Source organism: Corvus kubaryi, unplaced genomic scaffold, assembly GCF_017639235.1.
Source record: "Corvus kubaryi isolate FWS band 111438036 unplaced genomic scaffold, C.kubaryi_AGA036_p1.0 138, whole genome shotgun sequence".
NCBI lineage: Eukaryota > Metazoa > Chordata > Aves > Passeriformes > Corvidae > Corvus > Corvus kubaryi.
In genome coordinates this window covers 21,147,151-21,171,773 of record NW_024580672.1, presented here as the reverse complement: position 1 = coordinate 21,171,773, position 24,623 = coordinate 21,147,151, and the positions used below count along the sequence as shown (strand labels likewise).

Here is a 24,623-nt window from a genome sequence, read left to right as displayed (position 1 = left end):
ATGAAGAAGATACTTGGTCTGTTTTGTCTTACAGTCAGCAAACACCACAATTCCCCACATCATTGCCCAGTCCTTGGATTTTGCAGTGGGAAAAATGCAGGTTAAGGAAGTCTGAGGATGTGTTCACTGTCCACAGGGCCACACACCCAAAATGCGACACATCCTCCCCCACTTGCCTTTGCCCTTTTAATCTTCAGATCCTTTTCAGTGAGGTCACAGCTAAGAAAACCCCATTATTGTCTCCTCTAGGCGCTTTTTTGAAGCACCATTAAAATCTGGAGCATTCTGTCCCTTGGCCTCTTCTATAATTCATAAGTATTTTGTAGTTGTGATCTTTTATATTAAGAACTTCCAAACCCCCTAAACTATCAAGTTCAATCCCACTTAATTGCCTGCCTGCAGCATCAGAAAGCAAAAAAAGACGAATCATTTATTCATTTATAAACCTTCTCTCCACAGCACATCCCAGCTTTGTAGATTTAAGAACAACTTTCCTAATACCTGTAAGTTTAAAATGAAAATGTTTATAACACAGAGCTATAAGCACTTAATCAGGCAATTGAGGTACTTTTCCCTTTGAATGTGCCATTTTGGTAATTCAAAGGCCAGCTAATGTGTTTTTTGGATAGGAAGGAGCAGGGTTAGAGGGCATTTGTTGAGGCAGCTGTAAAGCCAACCCAGATTCTGTAATTGCCAGTGCAAGCCTGCTGTGCTGCCTGCAGCAGCTGCAGCACTCCAGCTCTGTTTATTGATCCCTGTGATTCAGTGTTTGTGCTCATGGGCATAAGTCAGCACTTTCAGCAGATCAGCTGAAGGATCAATCGCTCCTTCCCCCTCCTGATCCATTTTAATTGGGGTATCAAAGCTGCTGTAATCCTTTCTCAGGTCAGGAGATGTGTTTGAAGCTGGGACAAAGCTGTGCTGTAAAAGCAGAGAGATTCCCCTATGCAGATCTGAAGGAAAACCTCCTCATTCCAGGAACCCACCCCAAAGCAGCAGCCAGCGATGCTGAGCTCTCTTTAAATTGTTACAGCAACCAACTCAATAAATAAAGTGGTTCACTTCCCTCACCTCTCCCTTGGCAGCAGCGCAGGACTGAAAGGCAAACTGCAGGACAATGGTGCTCCAGGGAAATTATTAAGCTCAGACTCAGAGTCTTTATTTTGACATTCAGGAACAAGCCAGAGTGCAGACATGTTACCAGGCGTGTGAGGGCTGAGCTCATGTGAGCTCGAGCTGTGTCTTTTCCTCTTTTGAAAAAAATTCTCTCTTGAAAAAAATTCTCTTTCCTTCCATCACCGTTTTTAACCCATGAGAAATAATTCCAAAGGAAAGGAAAAAAAGATTCCCAGAATAGCAGCTGGCTGCTGCACTTAAAGGAGAGGTGCAATTAAAGAAGCCTGTCAAAATACAGGATTGCTCAGACTGGGGGTTTTTCCACTTTGGTTTGGGGCTTTGTCACCTCTGCTTTTAGCTGTGCAGGATATTAAGGCTTTCACATTCCCTGTGGAAGTTGGTCTGTAGCTTCTGAGGATTTCCTGGCATATATCCTTTGGAGAGAGCTCGTATGGGAGCCATGAAGAGAGGTGGAGGGGGAAAGGAGATTTCTCCAGGGCTGCTGCACTGATGCACATTAAGAGAATGCACTTGAGACCGTTGGGAGTGACTTCTCCTTTGGTTTTCTTTGGTTTTCTCCATCCTCTAGTCCCAAGAACTCTTCCAAGGAAGTTGGAGCTGATAAATCCACATGCTGTAGGCTTTCTTCCCTCTGAAGGAAACATCTTGCCCACAGGCTAACACTGCCCCTCACACACAACCTCCTTTCCAGGGCAACTCAGAAATGGCCCTAGAGAACCAAGAGAGGTTTTTTATCTGGGAAAGACCTTAGAAAATGGCACTCAAGAAGTGGAAGAAAGACAGAAGAAACCACAGCTGCTCTTACTCCTGTTGGGTTGCAGGCAAGAGGCAGGGAGAGCCGGGTGGAGACCTTGATGCAGAGAGGAACTGCTTTAACAAAAGAGCCACAATTCAGGCTTTTCACGGGAGAGGTGCAGAGTTTTCCCCAGGGTCACAGCTGGGTGGGAGGACAGACCCTGCTGGCAGGAGGGCTGGGGTCCTGGCTGTCCCCATGCAGAGGAGGACAGCAAGTGGCTGCCACCCCAGCACCTCTGCCCCGACACCAGTGGGAAGGTGAAGGGAGAGCTCCTGCCCTAAATAATTTAGAGTGGCCTGCAGATCAATCAAGGCTGAAAATGCATCCCTTGGAGCTTGGAGTTTACATTATATTTATCCAGGGCCTTCAGACCGGGCTCCAGCAGCACTGGCTCACAGCAAGGGCAGGTTCTCCTGGCTCCTGCTGAGCTTCCCATGCCTGGCACAGGGGGCACACCTGGAAGCAGCAGGCTTGGGACCTGCTGCAAGCTTCATTCCCGACTTATTCAGGAGGAAGTTACTTCTCAAGGTCCCTAGAAGAGGCTGCTGGTGAAGGGGGAGCCCAGGCAGCTGCTGCTTCTCTGGGCATCCCTGCATTCCAAGGAAAATGCAGCTCCAGCTCCCACAGATTCGTGGGTGATTTCAGCTTTCCCTGGGCCATAAAGGACAGAGATGTGGAACCACAGTCTAGAAGGAGAAAGGGGGGTGGGGTTTTTTAATGTATCTTTTATCAGGTTTTATTTTCTTTCAGAATTGGGGATGATTTTGCGTTTTGACTGGCTCAGAACAGTTTCATGCTGTGCTGTGGGAGCAGAGAGATGTGAACCAGAAGCAACATTGTGCTCAAAGGTGTTCAATATCAGAGCTGGAGACCCTCACACAGCAAAGCATAAACATAGGTAGTTCCGAATAATTTGGTTCCCCAAAATTTTCCTTCAAAACTGACAGATTGTCCTCATTTAATTTTGCATTTAACTGCAACTGCAGCACTGGTCTCATGTTAGTGATCTTAGATTTAAAAGGCTTCTGTCTACACAAATTGGGTAGCACATCCTGCCACCCTATTTACACCCACAAACAGGCAGAGATTCGAGATCCTCTTAAATACATTTGAAGTGAAGTTGGAAGTGGTGAATCCCTGACAAGGATTTGTGAAGATGGGAGCCCCGAGTGGAAAAGGTATCCGGGTAAATAAAATAATTAGGGAAAAAGTGTCAGTACACGAAGCAGGGGAGGGACAGAATAAGAGATGCAAAGCAAAATGCAGCTTGGCTGGGCTGGGAACACACAGCAGGTGTTTGGACAGCGAACAGGCATTAGTGGATGGTTTTATGGCAAGCCTACAGTGAAATGAGGGAGTGCTGCAGATGGAGGTGAACTGATGGACAAAGAGAGGTGCCTTTAAAAATTAACATGCACAGAAAGAGGGGATTGGAGGCGGAGCTGCCGTAAAACTGCAGAGATGGATGGAGAGGCACCGGCAAAGGGGAGAGTGGCAGGGGAGGAGGAGGAGGAGTGGATCACGGACTCCCGATGGAGAAAGCGATTATCACTTTCAGATAACTTCAATAGCCCGAGTCCTTGAGACGCTGTTATCAGGAGAGGGAGCTTGAAATGCAAGCCCGAGATAAAGGGAATGGGAGCTGTGACACGAGCGGTGTAAGGGCATCCCCCCCACCTCTGAAAGGCGATGCTGAGGAGGCTCAGATTGGATCTGCTGCTCTTGCGTGTCAGCCCCAGCTCCAGCACCCAGCACAGCCTGAGCCTGTGGCAGATTTCCCTTGTGTTCTCTGACTAAACTTTCTTGGTTTGCAGTTTTCCTCGGAAAAATGGGATTTGGGCAGGTGATCTCGAAGTGGTTAGAGGACAGAAACGTCTTGGGTTTGTTCTGTGCTTCTTATTTTACCTGTTTAAGAGCTAAAATCCAAGCTGTTTGCAAAGGTCTCTCCAAAACTCTCTTCCTTGCTTTCCATAGCTGATTTATGTACCTATATATTTATGCAGATAGATAGGTCGTTGAAGTTCATAACAGAGATATAATTTTATAAATATAAATTCCACTACTCTAAACTGTAATCTGGTACCTCTGCCCTACCATTTAATCCTCTGATGGATTTATTGCCTGCTTATTGCTTATTATTTTGCCTGTGGTTGCATGTATTGCTTATTTTCCCTTTCTTTTCTCACGGATATGACGACCCCAGCTATTTTCTCACCTGTAATAGCATTCATTTCTTCTCCCCTACCTAATGCATCAGAAATCAAAAACGTGTTTGGGAAGCAATCAAAGGAAAAGCACTCTGTGGGTTAAAGGCATGGCTCTGCCTGATAACCGTGTGATCCTCCTGTTCCCAGTGCTCGGTGTCCTGCAGGTTGTTCCCATTAGGAACAGACAGTGCTGATGGAGATGTGTCATCCTCTGATGAGCCCCTTTTGTTTCCAGGGAATGCTCCCACTCCCATTTCCCTGGGCAGAGCAGGGCTGGAGTTGTAGGAGAGCCCTCGCCCCCCTGACCCGCCCGACTCGGTGTTCAGTACCAGCAATGTTTTCTTCCCTTTATCTTTTCTGTGGCCCTGGGTGATGCCTCTTTGCTGTCTTTCCTTGCTGTTTCTCCGTTTTTTTCTTCCTTTCCCTCCTAAAGAAGCCTCAGAACTCTTTGCCCCTGTGTGTGCAGGGAGGCTGCTGCTCATGGATTACTGAGAGAGCTTCTCGTGTTCTTTTTCTAAAAGAGAATGTGGTGTTTTTAAACGAATGAGTTAAACCAGAGTTACTCCAACTGACAGGAATAATCTCTCTGATTTGGTACCTGATCATTGCACCTTGTTACAGGTGAGCCCCTAATGAGAGCAGAAGGGTTTTAGTGCTTCTTCCTTTAATTTCACAGAATCCCAGACTGGTTTGGGTTAGAAGGAACCTTCAAGCTCATCCAGTCCCTCCCATTGCCGTGGACAGGGACACCTCCCACTATCCCAGGTATTCAGCTGGAACAACAGCTCTGTATCTCCCTTATGCCCAGTTTCTAGCTGAAAGTGTTTGATTATTTTGTATTTTTTCTGCTCTTTCTTTGTGTGAGAGTTTGACAGTTGTATTAAGGAAAAAACAGGTCGAGGGTTTAGGTGTTGCAGCCTGTTCTGAATGTGATGGAGTCCAGGATCTGATGCTCCTCGCCTGGTTGTGATGCGTGCCATGCTCCTGCTGTGGTTTCTGCTGGGAAAAAAAATTAAAAAAAAAAAAAATTGAAAAGAAATAGTTGAAAAGAAGCAGCACTAAGCAGCTAGGAAGTTAAAATGCTCATTTTAAAGAGTGGTTCATGTTTATTGTATAACAACGAGGAAGAGCTCCTTTAATTAATATTAACAATCAAGAGCAGATTAGACCAAAAATACCCTATTACCACTTTCTCTAATCCACCTCTAATTGTGTACCAAGCTATCAAGGAGCACTTAAACCCCAAAAAGCCTCAGCAAGAAGCAGAAGGCAATTGTCTGCTTCAGCATCTCCAACAGTTGGACGTGGAAATCATCCAGCTCCAATTGTCTTTTATTCCATCCTTCCAGTGCTCTTCACAGCCCCACAACAGTTTGGGGAGTTAAATGGGGTCTGTGGGGTGCAGCCAAACACCCAAAATGCAGGAGCTGCCACTGAGGAGGAAATTTATTCCAGAGGAAGAGGACTGAGTTTGTCCTTCTCTGGATTTGTGCAGAAACAGAACATCTTTCGACGTTATTAAAACACTTTGCCTGAAAAAATGTGGATCTGATTACTGCTAGTTTGCATTCCTTTTTCCTTAAGTTTGGAGAAGGCAAAGCTCTCCAGTGAATTAATTAATTTCACTCCATTTTGACAGAGTGCTTAAATCAGCTCAGAAGTGCCACAGCTGAGTAAACCCAGCTCACAGGCTGTGATTGCTTCTCTTGGAAGGCCCTGCTCAACACCAGCAGCAGCTGAAACAGAGCAGCCAGGAGAAGCACTTCATTAAAGAGCCCTTACAACACTGCTACAGCCTCGGCTGGTCCTGTAAGAAATTGATAGGAGGCTTTAAAGAATGACAAGGAACTTTCCTGTGCATTTTCACTTTCATGATCCGATGGAAGATGTTCCCCTGTGTCCCAGATCTGATCCCCCTTTTACTTCCCAGCCCCCTGTGCATCCACAGCAGGTTTGCATCCCACAGACAGAAGTTTGCAGCTGCCTTTTCCCAAGGCTGGAAGTTATTTTGTTGGTATGTAATTAAATTGAGATATTTAATTAACCTGAAATGTTCAGAACTTGTATGCCTGAGATCTCTCCCTCTCACACTTTGTATATTTATATAACTATATGCTGTAATTATATATGTTGCAATTATATATACAAAAAATCTCACACTTATTTTCTATTTAATACCAAGATATATTTCCCTCTTGAAAGGTCCATCCCTTTCCTGTGACAACCTGGCATGAACTTTGTCCCAGAGGAAATGTACATTGAAAACCTTTGTTACCAATGTGCATATCTATGAGATGGCCTGACAGGCTTCTAGACCAGAAGTGTCTTCCCATATTGATCCAAGTGGACACCATCTGTGGGCCAGCTCCTGTGAAATATGGATTCCTTCCTTGCCTGCCATTTAATAATTATTTCTTTTCAGTGCAGCAGGATTTTAAGATGGAGTCACAGATCCTTCTGCCTTTAATTCCTGCACTAAGTATTTTTGCGTGCTTTGTCGTGAGCCAAAAATTCCAATGCAGTCACCTACAGCTTGGAGATGGGAATTGCATTCGTGTTATCCTTATCACTGCTGTGTTTTCCAAAATTCCAGCTCATAATCACAGCCATCAGCCTCATCAACCTGCTTAAGTTTTGACCTTCTGGAGACCTGACCTGTTCAGAAACAACACCCTTCCCTCTGCAGTCAGATAAACTTCTGTCATCTCCCAGCTCCCTCCACCCTCTTGAATTATTTACTGAGGTCATGAATTTCTTAGAAAATCAGGCAACAAGACACAGAGAAGTGAAGAGAGCCCTTTGTAAGTTTGTGTCTGGGAATTAATTTACTGCCTTGGATTGGGAAATGGCCAAAGGGAAGATGTGAAACCCCAAACACGACACAATGAAATTGCTTCTTGTTGCTCCTTGTCTCAAGTCAGGCAGGTTATTGTGCCTGGAAATTTCTTTTATCCAAGATCCAGTTGCTGCAGAGGATGAAGTAATCAAAACCTTGGGAGCCTCAGCAATTTACATGGAAAAGCAGAGATGATACAGGGTCGGGACCTCACATCTGCTCCACTGAGGCCACGATTGCACCCAGGATGGCTTTGAAAAGGTTCTGTCTAAAACAGACCCAAAGAAGCAGTTTAGCAGCAGGAAATTGTGATCAGAGGGGAGAGTGCAGGGTGCAGTCCTGGCCCTGCTCTGAGGCTTCGTGGCAGCATCTGTGTTTTCATAATCCTATTTGGAAAAAAGAATAATCATGTCAGGGTTTTGGCTGTAATGGGAGAAGTGAACAGCGCAGGTAATTCTAAGGTTGTGATCTAATGCTATTCCATTATCTAGGCAATTTCAAAGTTCTAGTGGGCAAACAGCATGTTTTAGGTCTTCTTTATTTTTTTTTCAATCATGTAGATTTGTGTTAGAGTTCAATGCAGCCCTCACGCTGCGAAACGGAGGATTTCTGAGCAAACCAGCTGGATCTGTGGATTTTTCCGGGATGGAGGGCAGAGGAGCTATGGGATGGGCTGCATGGGAGGCTTTGCCATCCCCATCTTTGGGATTTCAAGGCCAGCTGGGGGAAAAATCCTGAGCCAGCGTGTAGGGGTTGAATCTGAACCCTTTCGAGTCCCTTCCCACTGGGGAATCTTGGGATCCTGTGAACTGTTTTATAGATATTATAAAGGCTTGCTAGTAGATCATGTGTACCACTGTATTTTTATTTTTTTTTATCTCTGTGAGCCCTGAATGAACCCGTGAAAACATGAAAGGGAAAAACCGTCAAATTTCTCCTGTCTGAAATGATCTATTTATTTTGCTGTGGCTGCCAAAGTGAGAGGCACAGTCCCATCTGTCCTGCAGCACTGGCCAGGCTTCCCAGCTCATTGGGGCAGGCACTGAACAGAGACTGAAATGGAGCAGTGCCAGAGAATTTACAGCTGAAGTAAAAGCTGGGAAAACATGGGTGACTCTCACAAAACCTGAGGGAAATACAAGGTCTCTGTGAGGATCAGAAGAGCTGTCCCAGGACTTCAGCTCCTGCACCATTTTCGAGGTGTTTGGTGTTTTATTCTCTGCAGCAGTGACAGCAGAGGTGACCTCTGAGTGAGGCCTCGAAAGAGGAGAATCAGGTCTCCTTTTAGACTCTGAGAGGGGAATTGTTTCAGTCCATTAAGCCTGGCATGGAATGCAATTCCAAGCAGGGAGGGGTGACCTGGCAGCAGCCAGGGCTGGGCCAGGATCAGAGCAGGGCCGGGATCAGCATCTCTGGGATGGTTTGTGTTGGAAGAACAGGGAAGAGCAGGGCTGCGAGCAGAGAAGGGATTCTGCAAGAGCAATGAGGCAGAAAAATGATCCGTGAAGAAGGATGGCTGTCAGTGAGGTGGTTTGGGAATTGTCGGGGTCAGGGAGAGATTCCTAACAGCCCAAGACAGAGGCTAATCAAGATCAAGATGAGCACTTTGCAATGTGCAATTAAAAAGCAAAACTTGCCTATGGAAGACCTTAGAAATGTGCAGGAAAAAGCCCAGAATTTGCTGTAACTGCAGCAGAACTTACATCAAACGACATAAAAAATGGGGGTTGGAATGAGATGGTCTTTAAGGTCCCTTCCAACCCAAACCATTCTGTGATAAATCCAAATAATCCTGGTTCCGGGAAGCAAAGGCACTGTTAAATGGTTGCATCTATCTAAGAGATCATAACTTCATCTCTTTCTCTTTATTCCCATTAAAATATTTGGGATCAACTGTCGGTGAGACAACACTGAGGATACAATCCCAGCACTACTAATTGGGACCCATGGACAGCACAGCCAGGCACAGAATGCATCTCTGTTTTACTCCTTGAACCCAATTAATACCAAAGGGTTTATTAGCAATTAAATAGCTGATGTTTAAATATGAAAAATGTTTGGCAGATAAATATTAGAGGAAATAGAGGCTGTTACAGGCACTTTCTCTTGGCACATCACATTATTCATCTCTTTATTGTGAGAAACAAAAATGAGGGAAGAAAGAAGAAAGTATTTCAGAGTATTTATCAACATAAATATATCAACATAATATTTTCTTTTCCTTGATCCAGTGCTGGTGAAAAAACCCCATCCTTGCTCTTAGGTTTAAATCATGCTTTAATTAGGCTGTTCTCAAGTCACCTGTGACTTTATTAATCTTGCACAAATAGTAGCTGCTTCCTGTAGGTGGTGGCTGGAGAATAGTGGTTTTTATTTGTTTTAAACTGCTTGTTTTGTTAAATGAAGTGCTTGAACTAATTAAAGACGTTTTTGGGGATGTCTCAGCTTTAGCCTAATGAAGGAGAGGCACAAGAAGGTGCACACAGACACTTCTTATTGCCCATAAATCTGCTCTTATTGCAACTGTAAACTCTGCAATGGAGTTTTATGGCTCCCATTCCATCAAAAACTGTAGAGGCTGTTACTGATGTTGGATATTTGAATAAAAGCCGTTTTGAATTTTGGGTTTGATTGCTTTTACTTGTGCATTATGCTGAAGCTGCTGTAGTCATTATCTTAAAAACTATTTAATTAAATGCAAGTATCCAGCTGTGTGTATTTTCAAAGAGCCAAAGTGCTCTAAGATCTTCAGCAGAAGAGCAATATATATATATTTATGTACCACAGGGTTTGCAAAACCCTTCCCTCAGTTTTCATAGAATTTCCTCACTTTGGGGTGTTTCATTTGCAGCTTTGATGATTGGTTTGGTCTCCATTTCTCGTGTGTAATTTGAATTTTTTGAAATAACAAGCAGAAATGAAGGCCAGGGCTCAGCTAGCACGATCGGAGTGCAGCAAGCCTGGGACAGAGGGAGGAGCAGGGACTCCAGTCCTGCTCTGCCTTCAAAGAGGAGAGAGTCTGCAATGCCCTGACTCTTCTGTCCACCAAACCTGAGCCTTTTTTTCCTCTTGATTTTTCTTCTTCAGTCTTTCCCCGTCCTAACTGCACTTCTCCCTCTCTGAGAGATCACTGTCCTCCTTCCCCTTTCACTGCAGTCCCCAGCTTTGTGCCAGATCCATCCCAGATCCCCGTCCGAGTCGCTCTCCTCACTCCCTGTTGTTTTTTCCTTTCTCACAATTTATCCCCTGTTTTTCCTGTCTAAGTATCTGCCTTTCCCTGCCCACCTTCAATTCATGTCTTGGCTCCCTCATTTGTCATTGTCCTTAATCTTTTTCTTCTCTGGGATGAGCTTATCTCTTCTCTCACCTCCCTTCCCCCACCTAATTTCTCAGGAAATCTGTCTCTTGATTTCCCCTCTTTTTTTTCCCATTCCAGTGGCATCCAGCCCCTTCACTCAGCCAGTCCCAGTTCTCCTCCTGCATCCACACAGGAATCTGTGCAAATCCTCAGCCTATTCCACACCCACAAGAGTTCAGCTCAGGCTGCTGCCCAGACTTCAGCCGTGCCTCTGAGTTAATGATGTGAATTAAGGAGTCAGCATTAACTTGGAATTTTCTGGCTTTTGACTTTTCTTTTCACAGCTTGACGTTTTTGTAATGCTCTGTTTTTCTGAGACTTCAAAAAAAAACCCAGATGGGGAATAATGTGCCAGCAGAACGTGTTTTGGCATTTCTGCCACAGCTCCTTGGGATGGTTACTGGGGTTGTCCTGGAGTGTTGCCCCTCCTGGTGCCACATGCCAGAAGAGGCACCATTTGGTGTCTCAGAATCCCAGGATTATTTAGGGTGGAAAAGACCTCCAAGACCATCGAGTCCAAGCTGTGCCCAATCCCCACCTTGTCCCCAGCCCAGAGCATTGAGTGCCACGTCCAGCCCTTCCTTGGACACCTCCAAGGATGGAGATCCCACCACCTTCCTGAACAGCCTGTTTCTATGCTACCAATCCTTTCCAGGAGGAATTCCTCCTGATGTCCACCCTGAGCCTCCCCTGGCCCAGCCTGAGGCGTTCCCTCTCCTCCTGTCCCTGTTCCCTGGGAGCAGAGCCCGACCCCCCCGGCTGCCCCCTCCTGTCAGGGACTTGTGCAGAGCCACAAGGTCCCCCCTGAGCCTCCTTTGCTCCAGCCTGAGCCCCTTTCCCAGCTCCCTCAGGAATTCTCCAGCCCCTTCCCAGCTCCATTCCCTTCCCTGGACATGCCCCAGCTCCTCAATTTCCTTTTTTCAATGAGGGACTCCTAACTGGGGACAGGATTCAAGGTGCTCCTCACCAGTGCTGAGTACAGAGGGAAAATGCTCAGAGTCTCATCCCAAAGCCAGCTCAGCCATCTCTGGCAGGTGCCACCTTGGGGAGGTGGCAGCTCTAAAAAGGTGTCCCAGCAGGGAACGCATTCCCTGCCAATGGTGCCAAGGAACAATGGGAAAAAGGGAAATAAGTGAGGTGACAAGCTGGGAAACAGCCAACAGGGAAGGGTCAGCCCCTGGGCAGAGCAGGGAATTGATTCACTCCCCTCCCAGATGCATCTCAGAGATTTTCTGCAGCACCTTGACAGGAAGCAGATACTACAGTGATAGCTAATTTAAGGGTATCAATACACAGTCACACTCCAATCTCCTGAATCCCAAATCTTTCCCGTGGTCACACCATCACCCTGTCCCTGCCCAGCCACAGGAGATGCTGAGGCTGAGATGTGGTATTACACACATCTGCTCTGGACTGTGACAGATCGGGGGCCTGCAAACCATTTCCAAGGTATTGCATGACTTCGTATATCCTAGGAATGATTTCAGGCAATTACATACATGGATGCAGCTTTGCACAGCTGCATTATTTCATGGGCAGTGGAGATTTACTGAGGGAACAGAGCTCTGACGGTGTCCACTGGGGCACCACAGATTGTATCCATAGCTGCCCTATATCCACATCTCACCTCAGCTGCCTTGAGGAGACAAATGGAATTAAAAATGCTTGATTTGAGTGGAATTCCATCATCTGGATTTTTAGAGTGGAATTCCATCATCTGGATTTTTTAAGTGGAATGGAATTTGCCCTTGGGATGTGCTTAGGGATGTGGCTCGGTGACGGAAATGGCAGTGCTGGGTTAATGGTTGGACTTGATGGGTTTGGAGTCTTTTCCAACATTAATGATTCTGTGATCTCAGAAAATACATGATAACGTAATCGGGGGTTAAAGAGTTGTTGGATCCCCCTGAGATGCAGACAGAGAGATACAATTCCTGTTGTGACCAGTGCACCTTTAATCCAAAAAACTATTTCAGAAGTTCCATTTGTGTGGATTTTCGCTCTGCATTTGCAGGGAAGCTCCAGCCCGGGTTAATAATACAGTGGCAGCACTTCACAACGCTTTCCACCATCCAGAAGTAGCTATTAAACTGTCAACAGCACTAAAAGATGATATTTTGATGGCAATGGATAGGAACCCCATCTCCCTACTCAACATTTCTGCAGCTTTCAAGCACAGTCAAGCATAATTTGTCACTGCCTTGCATGTGTGACACTGTCTGAATAGGGACTCTGAGCTACAACTCTGTCAATCTTTTTTTTTTCCCAGGCAAAACTCCTGTAGCACCAACAGGCAGCAATTCCCTTTTCCTGCTCTGTGCCCCTTGCACTCTTTGCTGTTCACCATCCACCTGGAGACCTGTGGAGGGGTGGCAGGACATGCCAGCTCCGGGGCTGGGGCTGATATGGACCTGCATAATCCCCAGCTGCAGCCAGAGATATCATTTTATGTGCAGAATGAGGAGTGGATTTGGGCTCGCTGCATCCTGCTGGGAAATGCTTCCAAGGGCTGCCTTGGCCAATATCTCTGCCTGGCTATCTTCTCCCTTGCAGCCTAACCTTTCCTTTCACGCTGCACATATCCTAAAGGACATTTCCAGCATTCAGTTCAGGTGCAAACACATTTTTTTTGGCTGTTGTCACAAGTCCACCATAGGAGGGGGTGACCTCAGCAGTCATCTCTGTAATCACCACCTCCAAAGTGCACCTGCAATCTGGAAGGAACAGCAGATTCTGCCTTGTGCCAAAATCCAGCAGATAATCACAAACCCTTCTGTCCGTGCTGCAGTTTTAAGCTGGTGATCAAAGTCTTAAGAGTCCTTCAGTCCCATCTACATCAAACACTGAATAAAGTTGTGTTTTTCTCAGTCTAAACCTGTCTAGAGCCAGAATATTAGAGGCAGAAATAAGCTTCATTTATAATTCTACAAAGCAAAATCAAATTATCTCATGTCCTTGTGCCCCAAGTTGTTTTTCTTTCTTATCCTAACTGGAATAATGAGAAAAAGGTGGGAGGAAAAGTGCATCCACCTGGGCTGTTCCAGAAAGGCTCAGCAGCAAACATTTTGAAGTCTGCCATGAAACATTCATCAGCCTCATTTGCATTACAATGCCATGGTTCTCTGGGTGAAATCCTGAAATCATTGCAATTTTTTTTTTTTTGATTTAAAGATTGCTCAAATCACCCCATGCAGTTGATAGGAAGGTGCTGGGGACTTCAACGAAGGACATGACCACAATGCAGTTCTGAAAGGATTTAAAGGAATCTGCTCTTACGCTCCCTGCATTTTAAGTTCTGTAACTTTTTGTTGTTTGTTTGGCAAAAGCATATTTTCTAGAGAGGTAGCTAAGAAATGCAGAGGTCACTGGTGTACTCAGAACATTCTTGTAGTAGGTAATCACTGTCTCCAAAGAAATATCTACCTCAGAAGTACTTAAAGGTATTTTCTCCTTGACAAGCCCTTGGTGCACTGTAATCAAATTAACTCTCAGTATCCTTTTGCACAGCAAACCAGTTTGAATCACATCTTTTTAATTTGCTTTACTGAGTTCAAATAATTCCTGAATAGTGTTTTTCTGCAGATCTATTTGGAACATGGATACCAAAATTAATGCAATACTCCAGTGCTGCTCTTAGCAGTATCAAAGAAAATGATGTCAATCTTTGTTTATCCCACTAAGGCATTATATAACTACACAGGTAAATGATTAAAAACCTTCCTTGTGTTCCATCATTAGTCTTGTGATCAGTTATCAGAAGGATGATTATTAAATTGTTATTATTTTCAGTTATTAATGATTCCTAGATGGCAAACATTGTGAAAAAGAATGGTGCTAGTACTGATCGGTCTAAAACCTTGCAATAAAAATTAAAATATCACCGTGAAAAAAATCTCCTTCAAAACATAATTTCAGAAATAACACTGCAATGTATTTTTAAGCAAATTATGAATTTGCTGCTTTTTTCCCCTCCTCTCATGCTTAGAACAGGAACATTTTGGCAAACAGGTGTTGGCTGTTTAAAAGTCCAGGAGGTCATCACAGAAATATGTGCGAGCAGCATATTTGGAGATTTCCTCTTAACTGTGCTCCAGAACACTCAGAAAGAGGGATATTTAAATTTAAACACAGAGGGCTATTCAATATTTAAATCAAGAAAATGAACTGTTCACACAGTGCCTTTATAACCAAACAGCCAAGGGTGAGGGGACACAACTGGGACACAAATTGTCCCCGGTCAGCCTAAATAAACCCGCCGCTTTTCCCGTCCCCAGGAGTTTGGATCAGTTTTTCCCCGGGACACAAAGCACCCAGTGAGCGGCTCTGCCGTGGCCGCCGGAGCTGCCGCAGCTGCCGCGGGCGCTGGAGGGTGAATAATTGATGTCCTGGCAGGCAGGGCTGGCAGCTCCTGGCTGTCCCCGTCACCAGCCCGAGCGGGGCTGGCCGGGCAGCGCATCCCGCCGGGAATGCCCTCGGGAGCGGCTCCGGCTCCGCGGCCCCGGCTGCAGGCGCCGCCCGAGCGCTCCCGGGACGCGCAGCCCTCCGTCCCTCGCATGTTCTGGAGCGTGAGCTGCCCTGCCTGGAGGGCAGCGGGGCCTTTGGGTGAGTGCGGGATACTTCTGGGGTTTTCCGAGCCTCCTGTGACCTCCTTTCTCTTCCTCTCTCTTGTGCCGGTCTTCCTGAGAATAGTCTGCTTTCTCTTGGGGTTGGAAGTGATTTAAAGAAAGCCTAAAAAAGGCAGGGAACGCCTTTCTTTTTAACGCTGGGGAATATGTAAACAGTACCTACAGAACTGGCACCAAAGTTACGATCAAGCCTTCTGAAGTTACCTGGTGGTATTTAAATTTTCAACCCCCCGTGGCACACTACTGAAACTGAAGATATTTATGTTCCATTTATGATTTTCCCGAACTGAGATGAATGTAATTCAGTGTCAAATGCGAGAACCTGAAAGGAGTTTTACTTTCCATAAAAAAAAAAGTTGGTTCCCTGTTGGAAGTTTAACTTGTGGTGTTGTTTTTTTACTCAGTTAAATACCCTGGTCATTGGGTTGAGAACATGACCTGAGACCTGCGTTAAGTTCTTACTCTGCATGAAGTCCTAACTCTGCGTTAAATGTTCTATTTTACCGTAAAGTAGGGGGAAAGTAACTTGGTTTTCCTAAGGATAAGAAGGAGATCTATTTTATATGTAAAGCACGTGGCAGTGATGAACTAAAGCAACTCTCACCCTGTCTTTATCAGGTGAAAAACATCGAAGTGTTTTTATTTATTAATCATTAACAGCAGACCTACCTGTAATATTTGTTTCAATTGTCTGAGTGCTGCTATTTTCCAGCAGTGATCCTGTCAGCAGTGCCTGGGAGCTCTCAGGTAACTCAGTCCTTGGCACAGTTAAAAAATTGATACAAAAACAATCAGCTCCCAAGAGCAGAGGCCATGGGTAGGAGCAGGGATGTGAGATGAATCCTGAATAAGTCTTGATTGTGGATAACAAGCTCCCCCTCTTTTTATTTGTTTTCAGTTGCATGGTCCACATTCTGCTGCTTCCGCTTTATTTGCTTTGTTTAGATCACAAAAGCATTTTTTATTTGGAATCCAAAACCCAGCCAAATTTTGAAGGGATAAAAGTACAGCACAATGATATCTGGTGCTAACAGTAATTAAATGCCCCGTGTTTAAAAAAAAAAAAAAAAAAACAACAAAAAACCAAGAGGTGAAAATAGGGGTATGTAAACAACAGGAGATATGCAAAGAATGGATGTAATCCTGCACTCCTTAATCATGGGAGTAATCCTTACTCAGGAAAGTAATCCTGGTGCTTTCAATAGACATCAGTGGGTGCTGGAGCACCAGGCCCAGCTTTTCCAAGGAGATAACAATGTTTTATGTGGTTTCTTTCTGCAGTGCAATTTTAGCAACCCAGCTCTTGGTGATGTATTTGAATGCATTAGTGATAATATTGAATTAGGCTTTACCTGATGTCCGTTTTGCCTCTGAAAGCATGAAAGAGAATGGGATAATGTATGAGATGTGGCAGGGAGAAGGTACAAGCCCCACGTGCTTTATTGGCTCACCCTGTTCCCTGTGTTTGCAAATCACTTTTTGGTCTGTGGGATGCATAATTTCTTTTTTTTTTTTTTTTTTAGGATAGGATGCAACTTTAGCGCAAAAAAAAATCACCTGAGACCTGATATCCCTTAAAGTATATTTGTGTTTCCCTAGAAGTGATGTTGACAAACACTGTTCATCTGACTTAAATACAGGGGGATTGTGGTAATGTCCTGGGAATGATTTTTATTGCTGTTATGTTCTGTGATCTTGCTGGAATGATACATTTTTATCTAAATGTGGTGGTTCTGCTGCCCTTTTCACCAGCCCAGCTCAGCATTTCTGAGCTTTGCCCTCCCAGCCTGTGCGGTGTTGCCCTGTAATCCAGGATGGGGCTTGGGAGCACCTGTGTGCCCTTCCCCAGGCAGTGCATCTGCTAATGAGGAAAACTAATTACTTAAAAGCTTTCAGCAGGATGGGGTTGTGAAGTATAAATAGTCATGAACTGCTCTTCCTGCTCTGTGTTTGTGCTGCTGCCAGCAGTGGTGGGGTGGAGGCGAGTTACCTTGTGCAGTCACTGCTCTGGTAAGATGCCTCCTCTGGGGGAAAATTCTGTTCCGTGCACCCTGAAGGGGACTAAATACAAAAAATCAGAAGTAAAAATGCACTGGATGATGATTCCAGGTGGTATTAAAACCTTAGTTATAAGTGAAGTTGGTATAAAGTCTCTATTGGCTTTTTATTGCATGGAGGTATCAGGAATGAGCTGATTTTCTCTCACCAGCTTTCTTACACGGCAAAGATGGGGCTGGTTTAAATTTAAAAATGAGCTTTAGTAGATTTTCAGTATTTATTTGCTACTGAAGCAGTTTAATGCTGAGGTTACATCGCTCCTGTGGCCAGCAGAGAGTTGGAAGCCCTAAAATGACCCCAGTGCCAAGGGGCTGGGGGGGTGGGCAGAGTGCCACTGCTGCCTGGGAGAGGCTGGAGTGACCCTGGGCAGCATTTCCCTTCTCTTACTCCATGCAGAGTCCAGGAGCATTGATTCTCTCTAGGGAAGTCCCTTTCTGTCCCTGAACCCTGCCTGTGGAGTCGGTTCCTAATCCTTGCAGAACCCCGCAAGCGTTGCTTGCACCTTAATTTGAACTTTACAAGTTTTGAAAGTACATTTTTTACATCTGTTCTTCTTTATTGAATTATATCTATAAAACCCCAAACCACACATGCAGCTATTTTTATTTGAGGATCTCCTTCTGGAATTGGGCACACAGGTCAAGTGCCCATTTTAGTTTTTATTACCTTTTGAGAATTTTAGAGGTGGCTGTTCAAGCAAATTGGTTGAACAGTTTTTCAAACTTGACCAAAAAATGCTCTGGAATGGTTCAGCCTGTTTGGTATCAAAAATGGTGCGTGCAGCAGTGTAGAACAGCTGGGTTTGGGGTTTTCTGGTGCAAACTGTGTATGGAAAAGGTGTTTTCTGTGATCACTGATATGTCATTCTTATATCTCTCGTTGTTAGGGTTGGTGGTCTTTGGTTGAAGGCTAAACTTGATGAGTTTAGGTCTTTTCCAGCCTTGGTAATTCCATGATCCTGTAATTTTAAGTGGAAAAGCTGAGCTGGTGTGATTGTGCATGTCGTATTTAACATATGACTCCGGACAGATAAAGCTGCAATGCATGTTTTTAAAACGAAGGTTTTCCCTTGTCCTCCATGAGCTCCTTTGCTGTAAATCCCAGCCTGGGAGCAGCCAGGCCTGGAGGAGCAGAGCTCCCAACACTCCTCGCTCTGTTGGTGACCCAGCCCAGCCCCGATATCCCCCAGGGCGTTTTCAAAGGTGTTCTTCTCGCACAGCGCTGCTCTTGTTTCATCAGCCATTCCTGCATCCCTGGGGAGGGAGCTGAGCCGAGGACAGCCACGCTCCCACCTCTGCGTGCGGTCCCAGATTGCCATCAGCGATGTGCATTAATCGCTGCATTAATTAATAACGTGATGCTGGAACACGGCAGTCACACACCAGACAACCCACTGAGAGCAGCTGGGCGATCTCCTGTGGGGAATACACCATGACTGCTGTCTGTGAAGGTGGATTCCCTTTCCTCCCTTCCCCGTGTTGTATCCCTACTTGTTGCTGGTGTGTTACCATTAATAGTTAGGATCCTGCATAGGGTTGTATCACAAACAACTAAAAATGTGGTTTCTGCCTGTATCCAAACCTTTCCTGGTGATTAAAGCCCATCAGTGCAGGATTTAGGAGGCGCAGGGGACAAAAGAGTGTGGGAATCACACAATAACCAGGGACAAAATTAGCTATTGCTAAATATTTGGCTGTCTTTTGGAAGAAGAATAGAGTCAAGAGAATATGGATACAATTTCCCTTGTGTCTGTAGGATGGCCCAGGATAAACATATGGAAAAAAGTGTTTTAGCAGCAGAAGGTGACTTTGGCCACAGTCCCCGTGGGTGCTCTGGGGCACCTCTGGGATTGGGTTTCAAATCTCTTTGGATTTAATTGATTGCATTTAGTTTTCTGCTTCTATTGCTCTCGAGTCCTAGTGCCACTTGCAGCTGTAAACATGGAAAATGGGTTTGGGAGGCTGAGCACACACAGCTGGGCAGGTTGGGGAGATACCTGGCAGGGCTTGGCTCGGAAATTCCCGTGGGAAGCAGGGCAAGGCAGAGCCCAGGGCCACACATGGAGAGCTTCTCTCTTCAGCCCTTCTGCCTCTTCTGAAACCAACTGCTGCTCTTTGGAGCATGTAAAAGTACTTTAAAATTCTCTCTCCTGATAAAATCAAACTTTAACAGGCAAAGTTCCCCTGCAAATTCTTGCAGAAGGAGAGAACTTTCTTTCTTGGTGTAGTTTTGGTTAACAGGACACCTTTAAGAACAGATTATGCTGAAAATAAGGTTTAATCGACATTAGGTGGCTGGCTCTCACTTTGCTCAATTTTGTTCAACCCTCTTCTTGCTCTTGTGGCTGAGGGACCAAAAATGAGCTGCCCCCAGCATCCCTCACCTGCATTAAGGGCATTGTGCAGCACTGCAAAGCAGAGGAGCAGCCTGCAGGGAGGGTCTGTGCCAGCCTGCAGGTGACTGCACCAAATCCCTCTGTTTTTAAAGCAGCAATTGAAGCAGTGTGGGTTTATTCTCGTTTTCTGTGCCTGGAGCTGGTTGTGGTTCCCACCAGAACGGGCACTGTCCCAGCAGGGAGGGCACTGTGGGAGGGTCTCTCAGACAACCCTTTCCATGTGCAATAAAACATTTGATCCATGTAAAATAAAGGAGTTGATGTCACCGTGCAGCCTGAGAGCTGCCCAGTGGGAGCAGCCTTTGTCTGCTGAGCCCAGAACTGAACCACCCAAACTCTCCTTTCCCTGTTTCATCCTCTCACTGTTACCTTATCCTACAGAGTTTCTCAAGGCTGATTTTTTTTGCAGGCAAACGCTGCTTGCTTTGGGTTTTTTCCTTTCTTTCCTTGTCTGCACATTGCCTTGAACAACAGCTCCTGACCTACTTCTGTCTTTTAATTGCTGCTGCAATGTGAATTTTAATTCCATCCAGAGTCCAGATGTACTGAGGATGCACAGCACATGCCAGGGGCAGGCCATTTATCTCCCAGGCCAGTCTTTCCCAGCCCTTTGAATCCAGCGACCCCTTAACCTTTCTGAAAAAATATCTAGAGCCATCATCACGTATTTCGCTGTTGGCTGCTGATGGGAAATGGAGATAATAACTGTTAATCTAAATGCTAATATGTATTTTCTCTGACAGCTTAGTTTGTTTTACTGTTCTTTAACCTTTGGCTGAAAATATTAATGGAGATGGATGTGAGCCTTGTGCTTCCATCCCCCAGTGCCCAAATGAACCTGGGCACTGACAATTTATGGGAGTCCATTATTGCACTTTATGTTTTTATTATACTTAATACTTTTTGTTTCTTTTCATGGCTACTTTTGGGGAGTTATGGACATAAGAGGATGAGTGGGTCATTAAGAGCTGCCAGTATCCTGGATTTGGGGGAGATCACAGCTTGATGAACAAGGAATTAGGTTTGGCACTCTCCAAAAGTGTTCTGTGAACTTTGTTCACAAACAAATATCCTTTTTTACTTCTCTTCACTTGAGAAGAAACACCAGCTACAGGTGCTGCATTTGGAGCATCTCAAGAATTTCCTCTCCCGGGGACATTGTTTTGCTTAGCTAAGATCTGCCTCTTTATTCCACAGAAATGGGAAGTGAGGGCAAGTTATCAGTGTGTTCTACTCAAATAAATTAACTCTCATGGAATTAAAATTGAACTCAAGGGAGGCTCTAGTTTTAATCATTCTGTGGTTGTAGCTTGTGAAGGACTCTGGAATCCTTTGGGAGGGGAAAAGGATATTTAAAAACAGAAGCTGGTTTAGCTCAGGTTTTTCTGGGATACACTAAATTTCAATAGCACAGGAGTTTAATTAATAATAATTAGTAGAATACAGAAAAGGAGAGTTGCTCATACTCTGGAGGGTCAGAAAAGGAGGAGGAGGAAGGTGGGGATACAACCTCACACAAGCTGTGGGAATGTGGCTGGGAGGAAAAGTCCAGGGAAGGACAGCACATGGAGGAGGATCCTTTCCTCCACCACTACATTATCCTCTTTCCCATAAATATTTCCAGAGTCTTTTGCTTGCTGGTCACTCTGCCAAGGGAGGATTTAACAGCACAGATGCATCAAATCATTATCCCAGTGATGTATTACAGGTACAATGTGTATTGCAACCTGTTCTCACAGCAGACAGAGCGTTAGTGCCTGATATTATTACTGATATTTGATGTACAATCCAACTCTACTTAATTAGTTCACTAAAATGCATTTTCTGCCAGAGATATGGTGAACAGGAAGGAAAATCACCTTCCTGGAGAAATGCCTTACAGCAGGATGACTGAAAAAAAGCAGATAGGAGAATCTGAGAGGCAGAAATTGAGCACATCAATCCTGCAGACCCCCCAAAATCTGTTGGATCTCGCAGCTGAGATTTTGGAATACAAGCCAGCAATTTAGCTGTAACATAAACCTCTTTAAAAGGAAACTCTCATGGTATTACCTATAAACACTTTAGAACAGCAGATTAATCTGGAGTTTATGGGTAAGGTAGCAGAAAATGCTTCTGTGCTCAAAGAAGTGTTTTTATGTTTGGGAAAATGATCTGTTCCTCATCCAAAGAGCTCAGGCTTTGCCTTAAACACGAAATTCAGCTGTGGCCTGGGGAGTCACCCCTAACACAGCCACACTTCTGCATCTCCTCGGTACCCACATTCACAGTGGCACCAGGAGATCATTAAATAAAACTTCATCATCTTTTTGCATCCTCTCTGGAGGCAGGAGAGCAGGATTTTGGCCCGGGGTCCACACTGGTCTCTGGGCTCCCCTGCGTGGTTGATGACAATTTGAGCACCGCTGAGCTGCCCAAAACCAAACCCTCCCTGGGCAGCACACAAACCTTCCCCCAGCAGCTGAGTGATCAGAAACAGCTTCCTTGCTCTTCTCTCCTGTGGGAAACACGGGCTCGTTTGGTTGCTGTCTGTGGGAGGAGGATGCGGGAGCCAAACACCACTGCAGGTCCTGTTCTCCTGCAGGTGGGAAGATAAAAGGGCTTGGAAATGGGTCTCAGAGCTCTCTTCCATGAAACCAGGGGATCTTCTCCTGCTCAGGGCTCACTGGGGGGCTGTGAGAAGGGCCCCACTCGTGCTGCTGCTGCTCTCCCCCTGTGGGGGTGGCACTGGAAGCGGTGGATGCAGCAGGGTGGGATCACAATTCTGGACCATTGGATTAGGGAAGGTGTCCCTGCTTGTGGCAGGGGTGGAATGAGGTCCTTTCCAACCCAAACCATTTGAGGATTCTGTGATTCCTGCAGTGCCTGACTGGGAATAATTCCACTCCCAAATTGTCATTCCCTGTGAACCTCTCCCTGATCAAATGCGCTGCTCCGGGAAGGCTCGTGGAAGCCTCCAAGGAAAGAGGGCTGGATGTGGGGTTTGTGGCTTGTGCAAACTGAAAGAGCTGTTTTGGTGGCTCTTTCCAGGAGCCTGTCCAGCCTGGGGAGCAGAAAGGTCAGAGAGGTCCAGAGGGGAGAAACCTGAGCAGTGAGCTGCAAGGAAACCTGTGCTTCTGCCTGTGTTTCCAGCCTGGTAAATGGAGCCTTGCCCTGGGTCTGGCAGCTGTGGGAAGAGTAAAGGAAGGGGTGTTTTCTCTCACCCCAGGACTGCCTTTCCAGCCTCGATGGGCATGGCAGGACACCATGGAATAATTTGTTCTTAACCACTGGTGCTCATTTTTGGTGCATCATTTATCTGCAGCAAGCCTCTCTGCCACATCCAAATTCCACTTTATTGCTTCTCGTGTTCTTTCTCTTTCCCTTTGTGCTCCTCAGGTAGCAACTGCACTTTAGCTTGTTTTCAGGAACAGCAGTAATATTTCCTGAGCCAATTCCTTTCTTTAATTTGTTGTTGTTTTGGTGTCTGACACGTCCAGAGCTCTCCCTGGCCTCCAGAGTCTCTGTGCAGTACAAGTGTCTTGAACAGTTTATTTTAATCAGGCCTCCCAGAATTCAGTAAATACTTCAGGCCAATTTCTCCAGTACATCTGAACACATTCAGCAAAAACATGTGCAGCCAGTGATCAGACATAATTGCCAACAATTTCACACCCACAGAATCCTTGCCTGCCTCTAACATTCCCAAAGCCCTGTCCTTCCCATCTCTGCTTCGAGCAGGAATCTCCCAGTTGCTAAGGGGATGGAATTTTTGATGCAGTTCTGTGTGAAATGTTGTCAGCATCAAGTTGAGAAGTAGCTGTGCAGTTTTCTGGTTAATGTTCTCTGTGTCAGAGTGGAAGGACCAAGCTGCAGTGAGGAGCAGCTCTCCAGAGGTCTGGAGGCCAGGTTTGATCCAGGCACTATCCAGGCATTCCAAATATGACTTGAATCCGTGTCTGCTGCGTTTGACTGGAACTCTGACAGTTACAGGCTGTCACAGGAGACTTCCACTCCTGTTCCTGACTCAATTACCCAGGCTCATGCTTCTCCTAAGATTACCATTGCTGTAAATAAAGTCAAGTTCATTCTCCTTTTTCCTTGCTATTCTAAGGAAAAGGGAGAGGCTGGTTTTCCCACCCAGCATCCAACTGAGCCCAAGCCTCAGGGGAGCTTTTGGTTGAATTTCAATTAAGCATTTATTTTTTTAGCTAAGTTGTGGTTATTGATGCACTGCATTTTAAAAATCAGAGCAAAACCCTTCCCGTGTTTGTTGCCCATTCCCAAATCCTTGCTATAGGAGTATCTATCACAAGTCTTATCATAAGGTCTTAAAATAACAAATGTACCTAATCAGCTTAGGTCCCCTTAAAATTTTACAGGCACAAATCATTATTAGGCAAAATACTGCAGCACCCCACTAAGTTATGTTATTGCCACTCTATTTTCCATCCTGTATCCTGCTCCTTATGCAGCCTTGTTTTCCTTATTCCCTATTTTTGTGTGCTGAAAAGTTGCTTGCATTAAGCTGTTCACACCCCCTGGTTTCTTTCCTGAGTCATCCATTGGTTAAAGCTCAATAATGTTTGGGTAGGTTGAATTATTTCTTGCACTTTTGTAGTGATCTGAGCATGTCCATGTGCAATTCCTGAATCGTATCCAACTCTGGAGCTCATTAACTGTGCAGGAGTCAGGCAGGCTCCACTTCCCATGTAAGTGCTTCCCTTCTCTGCTTCTCCCCTTTTCCCATTGGGATGGCACAGGCTGATGGAGAGGAAGATCAGCAGAGGATCATCCATGGAAGTGCTCTCCCATGGAAATGAAATCCCTCTAAACCTGGGGAGCTGGGAAATGCACACCTTAGAGTGCTGTGGAGTCTTGGATGGGTTGCTCCTCGATGTCATGTGGGTGTTTAACTGAGCTGCATGGGATAAAAGGCTCAGAAAAATTCTGTGTCTTGTGGACATCCCTGCTGTGCTCCCAGGGCTGGAAGGGACCTTAAAGCTCATCCATGGGCAGGGACACCTTCCACTATCCCAGGCTGCTCCAAGCCCCATCCAGCCTGGCCTTGGACGCTTCCAGGGATGCAGGGACAGCCACAAATGACAGATTGTGCCATTGCTGGTGCTCTGTATTAGGAGGGCTCATTAACTCCCCAGAGCTGCTCCAGGAGATGAAAATCTCCTTTTCACAGTGCAGGAATTTTAACTGTGCCCTGGCTAGAGATTACCT

General features: G+C 45.5%; 1 protein-coding gene across 1 annotated transcript in view; it reads left to right on the top strand.

Annotated features, from left to right (window-relative positions):
* Window positions 1-14,618: 14,618 nt before the first annotated feature.
* The window catches only part of CUNH10orf90 (chromosome unknown C10orf90 homolog), a 58,003-nt gene continuing 47,998 nt past the window's right edge, over window positions 14,619-24,623 (top strand). The window contains exon 1 of the mRNA XM_042019567.1: window positions 14,619-14,936. Coding sequence (XP_041875501.1) covers window positions 14,801-14,936 — 136 coding nt within the window. The 5' untranslated portion in view covers window positions 14,619-14,800. The remainder of the gene's footprint in view (window positions 14,937-24,623) is intronic.